Source organism: Coenobita brevimanus, chromosome 54 (assembly GCF_032717465.1).
Source record: "Coenobita brevimanus isolate Jiangsu-jjx chromosome 54, ASM3271746v2, whole genome shotgun sequence".
Taxonomy (NCBI): domain Eukaryota; kingdom Metazoa; phylum Arthropoda; class Malacostraca; order Decapoda; family Coenobitidae; genus Coenobita; species Coenobita brevimanus.
In genome coordinates, this window is record NC_137007.1 from 32,133,713 (window position 1) to 32,146,675 (window position 12,963).

The 12,963-nt window shown below is 40.9% G+C and overlaps 1 protein-coding gene across 1 annotated transcript; it reads left to right on the forward strand.

The window, feature by feature from the left end:
- The first annotated feature begins 457 nt into the window (after positions 1-457).
- On the forward strand, positions 458-12,479 carry LOC145400974 (putative sodium/bile acid cotransporter 4). Its single transcript, XM_080273334.1, has 9 exons — positions 458-518; positions 2,821-2,978; positions 5,338-5,543; positions 6,048-6,255; positions 7,293-7,460; positions 8,975-9,070; positions 9,937-10,128; positions 10,924-11,006; positions 11,786-12,479. The coding sequence occupies exons 1-9, from the start codon at positions 458-460 to the stop codon at positions 12,477-12,479; spliced, it is 1,866 nt and encodes a 621-aa protein (XP_080129460.1).
- The last annotated feature ends 484 nt before the right edge of the window (positions 12,480-12,963 follow it).

Sequence of the window (12,963 nt, forward strand, 5' to 3'; positions counted from 1 at the left end):
TGCCAAAAAAAGCACTGTCTCCATTCTGACAAACGCAACAAGTTGAGCTATTTGGAGGAGGGGGAAAAATAATAATAAATTACGAGAGAGCAACCAATTCTGAAACTTCGACCGAATTTAACAATCTGCTAAAAGGGGCTAGTTTTACATTTTGCTAAACAAAGCGCCAGGTGCATTCTGCTAAACGGAGTCATGCTTGCATTCTAACATTAATCAAACGAGCTTGTCCATGTGAAAGTCGAACGCCATTAAAGAGAAAAAATAAACCAGCAAAAAAGTGCGACCTTAGTTGACATACTACAATATGAGAGTGACTACAGAGACGTCCTCATTCTGACACTAATCTATCAAGTTAATCTATGTGCAAATCGAGTGCCACATAAGAGTAAATCAGTGGAGAAAAAAAAAAAAAAAAACAGTGCGACCTTATTTAACCTTCTACAATAATAAAGTGACAATGCTTTCCGACCTCAATCCAGCAAAGCCAGCCATGTGGGACCAACAAACCACAATCTCAGGTAAAGTATGTTATCACTGTCAAACTCCTTTGCTGGCAGGGTCACACTTGGTTATTACTAGCATATTAACCTGTCTCCGGCTACGTCTTTTTGAGGGTTATCCTTCACCCCCTCCCACCATTTTCCCTTTATGGACCCACTTTCCTCCGAGGACCCCTTTCCTTTGGACCAATCCCCACCCCCCGAACCAGTTATCAGCATGGACCAATTTTCTTTCGCAGACCTATTTTTCCCCAAGTACCTACTTTGCTCCATGGACCAATTTCTCCAACGGACCTATTTTTTTCCCCTACAGACATACTTTCCCCCATGGACTTATTTTCCCATCATAAACGTGTTATCCCTATAATGACCTATTTTTTCCCCACAGGTCTAAATCCCCAGAGACATTTTTCCTCCACGGATTATTTTTCTAACGGACCTGTTTTCTCCCCATGGAGAAACACCGAATTCCCACACGGACCTATTACCTCCCACAGGCCTCTTTCCCCATGGACTTATTTCTTTTTTAACCACTGGACCAATGTTGCCATTTAGGTGCACTTACTCCATGTTCGTATTCCCCCATCAACCCAATCCAAACATGGACTTGCTTACCCCACGAACCTATTCACCTATCCACGATCCCATATGCCTACCCACTCATCCAATATAGGAAGCCCATCTCCTGCCTTGTCTTCCATGAAACCATACATCCACTGACCACCCTATCCATCCTGTCTACCCAGCTACCCACTCCACTCTGCCTGTCCATCCCCCCACCCTAACCACACTGTTTACTCACCTATTCACCAGCCCCACCCTACCTCCCAAACATCCACACCATCCACTCTGCCCACTTCACCCACTCCTTCCACCCTGCCTGTCCAACCACACATCCTACCCACCCTGTTTACCCACCCACCAACCTGCCCCAGCATCCACACCACCCACTCTGCTCACCCCATCCATTTGCTCCACCTTGCCTGTCCATTCACCCACCCTCTCTACTCATCCCATCTACCAACCAACCCACCCATCTGTCTACTCGACCTCAAAGCTTGAATCACCAGCAGAATGACTTGCAAATTTACACCCCCCCAACACACACACACACACACACACACACACACACACACACACACACACACACAAAACACACACACACACACACAAAACACACACACACACACACACACACACACACACACACACACAGGCACAATTACTTTAATAGTACTGACATTCGGGCTACATCCAAACTGATTATTCCAAGAGTAAAAATAGTTTTCAACCCTATGAATACTGATCTTCCACAGCTGAACAAAACTGTCTCTTGTCAGCCTGATTATAGAGTAATAATGTACTGCATAAGCAAAAGGTGAAAGAGTTACTATGCTCTATATCAGGTAAGTTACAAAATATTCAAGTTAATCACATATCATGCCATAACTTATCTATGACAGTGTTGTCCCCTGCCTTATGTTGGCACCATCATCATTCAGAGATTTGCTTCTGATTTCTGCAAGGCAGTCATGACAGCTTCTGTGACTGGCTGAACGAAGATCTGGCATCAGCTGCTGCCATACAAGATTTACGGCTCCCGATTCTTGGAACAGAGTGATGCACTGGGAACAAAAATGTCTATCTATCTATTGCCAGACGCCATAATCCCTTAAGGGGTGGCCATCTGACTTTGAGTTATTGGTTTTATGGGAAGGGACACTAACCCTCCACCAATCCACTTGTTGACACGTAGGGAGCACGTATGGGTTGGTTATATGGTTACCACCCAGCGCTGTAAATGGTTTCTTGGCTTACAGGAAACCATTTGGCTTGTCACTCAATGTAAAGCCACCTGTAAAGGAAAGAAGAGCAATAAGAAGTGACAGGAATGATGGGAGATACAGGAAGAGAGGAGGGCAGGCTCAGAAAAAGAATGATAAAGGATAAGGAAGAAGTAGGCAGCACTACATCAAGTGAGTGGATGATGGTTGCCACCACCTAACAAAAATGTGTGTATGGGAAATTCAGCTAGAGATCTGAAACCTTAACTTTCCAGTGAGTAATAGTGCCAGGACATAGACCTGGCACTGATCCCTAATTCATGTCAGCTAAGCTGATGGTCAAGTTGATCAGGCTGGTGAGCCAATTTGGCTGGTACTGTACGGTACTCTAGAGACTAATTTCTACCTCACACTGTAGCTCAGGTTTATTAAATACCACGTAACCACAATTTAGCATTCCAGCCGCCGGACATCAGTCCCAACAAGTAAGGGCAAAATGACAATGTGAAGTAAATGAAAAATACTATCCCCAACAGATGACGGACAATGGAGCACAGAGGACGGCAGGTGGGAGAGGGATGAAAGAGAGCTGCCACTTTGGGTAGTGGGGCTGGACAATGCTGCAATGCTCATCATGACTGGCAACACTGTCACACTTATGCTGGGGATGGGGGCTGCTACTTACTGGAGAGAGGTAATGTATGCACTGCCTCACACTACACCATCCTTACTCCCAGTTCATTCCTTCACTACCTACTAGAAAGACGTTTATGCTTGTAATGTGAGGGAGTATCGTATTACTTCCTTAGACACTGCACAAACCTCCCTTACACCACATTAATGACACTAAAACATCTAAATGTTCTCCATATCCATTCTGCAAAATCCACATCTCACTCCAAGGCTTTTCTTTCATTTCAATCCCTGTGTTAGGTGCCACAACCCTCTACCGATTGGAAACAGGCACTGTTTACACACAGTCCTCATTGTAAATATGCGATGATATTCCAAAATGTCACAATTTCTCCCACACAACTGGCATAGTAATGTAAACTGTGGGAAACTGGCAAATAAGTTTTACAGACAGCATTGGAACTTTAGTAGGCTATTTTTCCCAAGTTACTGTGGACTTGAGTGCAAAGAGCAATGCCTCAAAATGTGACTTGTTAGAAGGACTTACGTATGCTTCCTCACAATGCACATGATCTTGCTTATATACTCTACATTCCTTTAAACTGCCCTACATATATTTTTCCTCTTTACCAAATATGCAATTCCATGTCTCACTCCTAGTCTTTTCTTTCACCTCAATGTCTGCATAACTATTTCTAATGCTTATGCCTTCAGCCGTTCTGATGTCATAACATCATTTTGCTTTAATTGCATCTGTTGCCTAATGTATTTTCTCAAAATATTATGTACCATGCTTCTGTAGATCAACCATACTTTCTACAAACAAAGCTTTCATTATACAAACACATAAGTTAATAGTTTTGCCTTTTCATGGTAGTACCAAACTAACCAGTGCTATACAAACATTTCTCAAATCACTCCCTATCCTTCAAATGGAGAATGGGAGACTGCAGGAGAAAGGCAATTACAACTTACAGTTCATTGGGTTCACCCCAGATGAACCTGGGACAATAACAATCTTAAACTTTTAATTATAGTTCAAAACCTATGCTTACTGTCTTCATTTTATACTTGTTGACCATTCCATCCATATACCAGCATTGAAAAACCACAAAACCAGGCTGATATACTGGTAATACAAAAATGTCTTACAACTCAATTTATAACAAAAATATCAATAAACTCTTCAAATCTTCACACATGCACTGCTACCTTTATAAAAAGATTGTAGTGCATCCAACAAATTCCCTTATAATTTGAGTAAGCTCAGCACCCCCTATAAACACTCCCAATCCACCTGCCATGAACCTTATAATCCATGAATGTGACATGTAACTTCTTGTCTCTGGAACATGTTACTCAGCTATAAACCCATTCTGTTCCTAACCTATCTTATCTTTTGTAATCTTCTGCATCCTCTCCATAAAGAGCTCCACTCTCCTTAGTACCCACAATAAACTGATTTCTTGATGATTTTTACAGCCATATCATTAGAGCTGAGGTGCAAGTACATGTACGCCTATCATCATTTATAACAATTCTGAAGCACCTGCTGAAGATAGAATGGGTCTGATCTGTGGTTCCTCTGCATCATGCCTGAGTATACCCTACACTATGAGATGCAGGCTAACCAAACCTAAGAATCATAAGTATCTAATAAATGAATATCAAAATTAAATGGCCTGCCTTCTCCTTCACGATGTGATGTTTAAAAATATGGTTGTTACAGTCTTCTTTGCTAGTTTTCCCTTTGTATAAAGAAACTACCTGTACTGCATATCTGATTTTCTACAGTCTTTCAGTAGAGTCCCCTGTATCCCACACATGTTAACAGTTCTATGCCTAAACTTTTCCAAAACAAGAAGTCACATATAAAGGGCAATGAAATAAACTGCATGACTGCCAGAATGAAAACAAACATACCCCTAAGTACTAAGAGATTTCATGGAGACAATTTTGAACACCTTCATCACAAAAGAACCCACATAAGCAACATAAAAGCATCTCTTTTGTGGTCAAAGCAAGGGAAAAAATACAGTACACCTGCTGTAATGCAATGGCTATGGTACTGCTTTTCAATCCCAAAGGTTCACTAACTTCTTCAATTGCCATTCTTTGCTGATTACGGGCATTACACTTAAAATTAAGGTACTGCAATTACAGTAGCACTTTTCTGCCTGACAAATATCGCTACCTCACTAAGTGTAGTCAGACTGGAGGGTTAATTTGACTAAGAGAAAGGAGATTCATACCTATCTCATAACCAAACCTCATTCCATGCAACCACCACTTAACACTGAGGGTGTGGGAATGACTGCATTGTCATGCAAAAACTAGCCAAATTTACAGCACAGTATTTTGATTATGCACACAGACAGCTATCAGGCCTGACACTAACATTTCTGACTCCCCTTTGGCAGTTCTGGGAGCATCTGAAACGGCCATGGGCTTGTTTAATTGGGATCGTGTGTCAGTTTGCTCTCCTGCCTGCTATTGGCTTTGGTTTTGCCCTTGCCTTCCATCTCCCACCATATCAAGCTGTGGGGGTCCTCATACTTGCCTGTAGCCCTGGTGGTGCCTTTTCTAACTTCTTCACATACTGGGTCAATGGAGACCTTGCTCTCAGGTTAGTTTATCTGCTGTAGTACAATGAGGCATGGAAACACAGTTGCACAGATAGCCTTCAACTGTCATGTCTGTGTGTTGTATCTTCCACCTCTGTGCTTCTTATCTAACTTGGACATCAAACTTCATGAAATTTTTGCCAGAATGTTCAGAACATGCAGTGATTAGTGCATGGCACTGCTTAATGATGGTCATAAATATGCAAACTAATATTAGCACCTCACAATCTTGTAGCAGGAAATGTGAATTCTTGATGTACTTTATGCTGCCACTTGACCCATCAGGTTTGCTCAGCTATGAAGTTGAAATAATTACTTTCCTGCTAGCAGTGGTATATCAAGTTGTATCTGTGATACAAAAGGTATACTCAAACATATAATCTTTCAGCTATACAACTCAGTTTCCCATAAGTGTTATGGACCATAAATAACAAGATATCTATTTAATTACATACAATGTGGTCTTCCGAATGCTTACATACTATATTATGGTTACTGTGTTGCAGCATCATGATGACTGCACTGTCTGCAATCCTGGCCTTTGGAGCAATGCCCTTCAATCTATGGGTGTATGCGGGTCGTTGGACAGACAAGGATAACCTGGTAGTGCCATACTTCAATATCCTGATCAGCCTCCTCTTTGTCACCATTCCAGTCCTGGTTGGAATGGTTATTAGACATTTCTCACGTAGATGGGCCAGCTACATCTCGAAGGTAGGGGTTTATACAGGTAGTGAAAGACAACTGACTGCCATGAATCCAAAAAAAGTACTGTATTGTAACCGGAATAACAGCTACTATTACAACCCCTGGCTTTCATGGACATGAAACAAGCACACTGCAGAAATCCAGTAACTCTATCTGCCCACTCCAAGAGATCATTTGTAGAGATTTTGTTGAAATACGTCTGTATTGCAAGTACGAGATGGAAACAGTATCTCAGTTCATTGTGGTATGACAGCCACCATTATTATGTCTGGAAATGATAACATTAAATTAAAAGTGAAACACTTTGTACTGTAGTCAGGTCAATAATCCCTTTACACATGGAAGTCCCCTGTGAACACAGGGATTTCTACTTGCTTGATTATTACTGACATTCTGTGCAGCACATGACTATATGACAGGAGTCTGGCACCTCCTCTTTTATTTACCCTGATAGCCAACAGACTGACTCTGGCAAATGTATGCGTAAGTGCATCTATGAAGAAAAAAAATCATGTGCATACTGCTAGGACTTTGAGGTGGTGCCAAGATTTTGAGGGCTTGAATGGTGTGTGAATGAGTGTCTGATCCATTTCACTGGGCATGCTGCTGATAGTTATTCCAGTTTCATGCTTTCTCTTTTCTTGCTTTATGGATCCTACACATGATAACGCTGGCAATGATGAGGATGCCGCCGATGAAGATGTATAGTGCTACAGGTATCACAAGTAGAAGCTTGCCACCAATCCACTGCCAGAATTGTTTCCTGCCTTCCATATTTTTCATCCCTCCCTGAACATCAGACAGTATCCTTTCTTCTCATACTCTTTTGTTATGTCTCATACTGCCATCATAATTTATATTTCATATAGCTAACAACATCCATTGCCATCCCTCTTTCTCATTCTCTTTTGCTGTGTGCCTAATACAGCTATCACATAAAAATACAATATTTAATGTAACACTTTCCATCACAACAACATGCATGAAAGAAGTGGCAAAATTTGATCATGATACTATATGTACAACTGCCCCTGATTATACAGGTATGTGCAGTGCTGGGATGGATGGGTGCGGTGGTGTGTGGAGTGCTGCTGGTCCTGCGCTACTGGCATACCATTGTTACCTCATCCTTGGATCTTGTCTTCACTGCTACCCTTCTACCTTTGGCTGGGGTCACTGTTTCGTACATCCTTACCAAGATCTTGTGTTTTGTAAGTAACTATGGCTCTATGTTTCTGATACATTCTTCTTGGACCTTGTCTTCACTGCTGCCCTCCTACCTTTGGCTGGGGTCATTGTTTCGTACATCCTAATTAATAAGTAACTATAGCTCTACGTTGCTAACACAGTCTCCTTGGATCTTCTCTTTGCTGCTGCTCTCTTACACTTGGGTTAAGTCACTATTTTGTATATCTTGTGTTTTGTAAACAACTGTGGCTCAGTTTTTATCTATGACAAGGCAGTCATGCATATCTATCTATCTATCAATTTATATCTGATTAGCCCCTGGACTGTGACATTCCCCTCTCGCTAGGTAAAGCTGGCTGGTGTTAGCCTGAACAATACACCTGTGAGAATCAATGGAAGTGAAAGGGTTAACCATGCTAGAATTAAGTACTTTGTCAAGCTTTACCTCATCTGAGTAAAACTGCTTGGTTGTAGCCAGAATAAATGCCTAAATTCAACCACTGCACTCACTGTGAGGGGTCTAGCATGAGCTGAATATAATTTAAATACAGTGGAGTCTCTTTTATCCAAAAATCATGGGACTTTCAAAGTTTCGATTAATCGATTTTTTCAGATAAAATATACAGTAATAATATGTAGGATACAAAGGAACAATAGTGTACTCACCCATCACCCATTTCTGGCGACGTCTAGCCCACCACCACCACCAGCACCCCAAAAGCCACTCAACCATCATCAAAACACTTAATACACTGTAGTAACTACATATGTAACTGCACTTTTGTAACGTTGGATGAGAGGTAAATTGCTGTAAACTAACGTTGGTGAGGCAAAACAAGCCCGCCATGTTTGTATTTTTGGACATATTTCAGATTTCTGCAGTTAATCGAAATGAGAAAGTTTTAGTAAAACTTACGGTTAATGGCATAGTACAGTTAAAAGAACTTCGGATAAAAGAGACTCCACTGTAATTATGGCATGGTTTTTCCCTCTGATATGGTCGCTGTGGACATTTGACTCACCCCTTCAATCCAGTGACAAAAACTGACAGAAAAAGGGCTACTGACCTCTTAAACTGGATGCTGTATTATTCATTTTAGATTCATTTGCAACTACTGTAATAATTTAATTCAGGTTTGGCGAGACCTTCCATAGTGGCAATGCTTTATGGGAAATTAGTGTATTTTTCATGCCTTTGCTATGACAAGTTTCCCAAGAGTTAAAAAAAAAAAAAAAAAAAAAAAATGTCTGCAGATACCACAAAAGAATACAAAACAGGCCATCGTAGTGATGTGATTAACCCTTTACCTCCAATGACATATATTTGATCTTACTGAGGCTACCAACAGATGATTTCTTTTTTTTTCAAATTAGGATTTACCTCTTGTATTCAAGTGAAGACTATACTCATATCTAACCCTTCCCATTCACAATGCTTTTCCTAATTCATACAATTCTGTCTGAATGTATCATATATAACATGTAAAAAGACGTTACTATACTCAGGGGGCTAAACCAAGTGTCACTGTCTTTCCAGAGTCATAAAATCTGTCGTACTGTGGCCATTGAAACTGCATGCCAGAATATGGTGGTGGCTACTAGTATTATTCTTCTCTCCTTCCCCAGCCCAAAGGTAACTCAGTCAAGCCTCTACAGTAATTACCTCATCAAAGCAAATATTACTTCACTGACCGTATTGAAAGCTTAGAGTGATATCTGGGTCACGATGTTCGACTAACCAATTATCAGCTATCTGTATTCATCCAGTGGCTAAAGTATTAAACATACGCCTATAATTTTCTGTGGGAGCAACAAGAAATGCTCACGATACGGTACTGGGACCAGAAAATGATTTTGCTTGGCTGAAGAAAATTCTAGTAGTAAATGGCTTGAAAACTGCCCATTAACCTTTGAACTGATAGTATTTCCCTCAGCTGAATAAAGCAGTCTGGATTTGGCCTAACTAAAATACCACACTGCATACACAGCAGGGAGTGGGTTACAGAAGGTAAGCTGTGGTCTAGTGGGTTAGAGTGCACACATGCAACTGAGGACTCAAGTATTCATTCCCACACTGGGGTCATTGGCTGATAAAAAGGAAGGACACCTAATTAAAAAATGCTTCATACTCCAACAAAAGTCCTCTGAATAGATGAAATACCTTAGCCTTAATGCATGGCATACAACTGCATCGTCATGTGACCAATGAATGGTCATACTGTTTCTTCTTTCTTAACTTCAAAGCATCATCATGTACAAAAGCTGAGGGAGTACTACACCCTGATAATATTGAATAGGAAAACGGGATATAGTGATGATGATAATGATGATGATATTGTATAGGATAAATGACAAAAGTGATGGTGATGATGGCCATGATAATACAGTACAGGATAATGATGATATAGATAATACAGGATATGCAACAATAATGATGATGTTGACTATTCTAGTACCCTTATCGTGTTCCCCAAACTAATCAATCACCAGTGCCATTAGGTGCGTGGTCACATGATAATCTACCCAGTGCTGTACGGACTGTGCCAGCTAGCTGAGGTTGCAGTGGTCACAGCAATTTTCCAAGTATGGGTCTGTGTACACCGAGATGCAGTAACAGAGGAGGATGTCGCCTCAGTTCTCGACACAACCATCTTAACCAGTGTCCCTGTTCCAGCTCATAAACTCTCTGAGGTAAAATGCCTTAACAATTTCACTGTGGCTGATGCACTTGGATATACATTTTAGCTATTACCATACCCCAGTACGATTTTGTCCACATGAGAGAAATCCCAGCTCTCAACGGCATCAAAAACTGCTTCAAATAATATCTTCTCTGCTACTGGTGCACCTATGAGTACTGATTTATCACCAAACTACTTTGTGAAGTCTTGCAAAACCCTACAAGACAAAGTTTACAGAAAGTACACACATAACTGCCAGATGTACTAACACAATTCCTTTTCAACACAGTAGTCTACAGAGTAGCCTTTCCCTACAGCTGTTATAAAAGTGACTGAAGTAGATTATGAACATTTACAGCACTTTAAATGGTTTTTCACATCAGAGAGCAATTTTAAAAGCTTAAATACGGAAAGATTGGAAGTAAGGGCCATCTAACTGGGAGCTCTACTGATGGCTTTTCCTGCCTATGAATTTCCTTACTCTGGTATCAGATTCTAGTTATCTCACATAAAATATAGTGGAGAAATGAGTTATAATGATGGTGATTAAAGTCACAAGCCATATTCACAGACATTACTAAACCTGTCTTGTTAGAAAGTTGCTAAACATAAAAACCCTTGAAAATTGCTAAGAAATAACCCAGTATTGCTGAAATTTGGCAAAGATCCCTAAACGAATGTTTAGAAATCAGCATATTTCGGATCTAGGTATAGTATAAAATTGCTACTGATAAACTGGCAACCCTACTTATAACTTATGAGAAAGTAATAATAGTTGCTTATGGTTATGGTATGGTGTTAACAGGCAAGGATGGAGGAAATGATGAGGCACACTCAGACAACGGACAATCGATCCACTCTCAAAGCCCCACCACCCTACTCTCACGGGTAAGCTACACTGTATATATTTTTTCTAACTTATTCTTATTGCCTCCATACATTTTTATTTAGTTTAGGAAAAACATGTACTGTATATGTTATATTCAAAAAGTCTTTCCTAAGCTGAATAAAGCTGACTTCATATACGTACATAAATCAACTAATCCTGTGTTGCCCCATGAGGAGCGTAGAAGCCTGGGGCTAGGCAAGTCAATCCTGAAATTTAAGATGAGAGTGACCAGCCTCACTCATCCCTGAGTGGCATTACATGAGCAATAAACCCCACCCATCCCTTGGATATAAACCTACAAAGGCTTACTCCAGCTGGAGTGCCTTAATTACCCACTAAACCACCAGGCTTCATAGTTTGGTTATATGGTTACCAACAAGCGTGGTAAATGGTTTCCTGGCATACAGGAAACCATTTGGCTTGTCATTCAGTGTAGAGTCACCCAAAGACAGAAGAGGAAAGAAAGAAAGAAGAGGAAGGAAGTGAGGAAAGGACAGTCACCTACGAGCAGCACTACATCAAGTGGGTGGACGGTGAGCGCCCCCACCTACAACTTGTTAGAGATACTGTTGTATTTCTAAATACTGTGTTATAGCTTGTGGGGGTTCATATTGGCTGTAACACTACATTAAAGAAAAGTGAATGATACAAAAAGAGTTCCAGGCAACCTGACAGTCCACTAAGTAATTCAGATAAAATACTGCATGAAATCTTTATGTACAGTGATTAGTATGGCATCTAAAGTACTGTACATAACTACAGTACGTTATCTTTACAGGTATGAAGAGAAGACCTTCTACCATGCTGATGAGAGCCAAGTGCTACTGTCTCCCAACAGCCCTGACTCTGTGGACCACAATGACCAGGTGATATGGACTCGAGGCCACAAGAGCATAACATATTCACCACACACACATCTCTCACACACATCCTCCCTTGACACACCTCCACCTTACTGTCTGCACCAAGATCAAGACTCACCTAACTCAATGAACTGGAACCTGAACCTAGACTTAGACCCAGAGCAGATAATAGAGTCAGCGTACAGCTATGACTCAGACGTGCCAGCAAGTCCTGCTCTCAGTAACAAGGGGGTGCCCAACATGTTTCCTGTTACAGAGAAGGATTTCCCTGCAGATCGAGAAAATTCTTCAACACCATATGGAAGTCCTGTCCCATCATATCGTAGCTGGTCAAAATCGGACAGTGGCAGGCGGGCAGACAACTGGAATGGCCCTGGAAGCCCACCTACTTCACCCACTAACTTTAATCCATCTCCATCATCCACCATCCTTACTTCACCTACCTCACCTACAAATCTTGTTCCACCCACCAGTCCTGTCCATCGACCTTCAAGTCCTGACAACCCATCCACCCTCTCTGATTGCCAATCTCCCAGCTTCAACTTCTATCATCAAGATGTCCGCCTAGGACAGGCTCGGCAACTTGGCACATTTGGTAGAAAGAACTAATGAACTTAATCGTTCCTCCCCATTCATTCTTTTGCTGAGTCAACCTTTTATACCCAATAATATATGTTGCCATGATGATATGTGAGGCTTGTGCTGGGTAATGTTAATAAACGAATTATACAAGGATACCATACAGGTTCTGTTATTTCAGCACCTGTATACATGTAAGATGTACAATATCCGGTATTGTACAGTTCAGTAAATGATTTATGCAAAAACAACAATTAAAATACTCTACTACCCATTCAATACGAAGCACCGTGATAGCAGTAGATTATGTGCACTATTACCCCAGAATCTGAAACAGGCTTAATGTATAGTACTGTCCACCCAATGAGGTCTACATATTCAGGATTGGCTGGACTATTAGCATATGAGTGAAGAAATAACTTTACTTGCAGAGAAATAACCTTACTTGCAATAAATGACAAGTAATTACGGTATCTGCTCCTACATTACGATAAAGTAACATGTAAAACACATA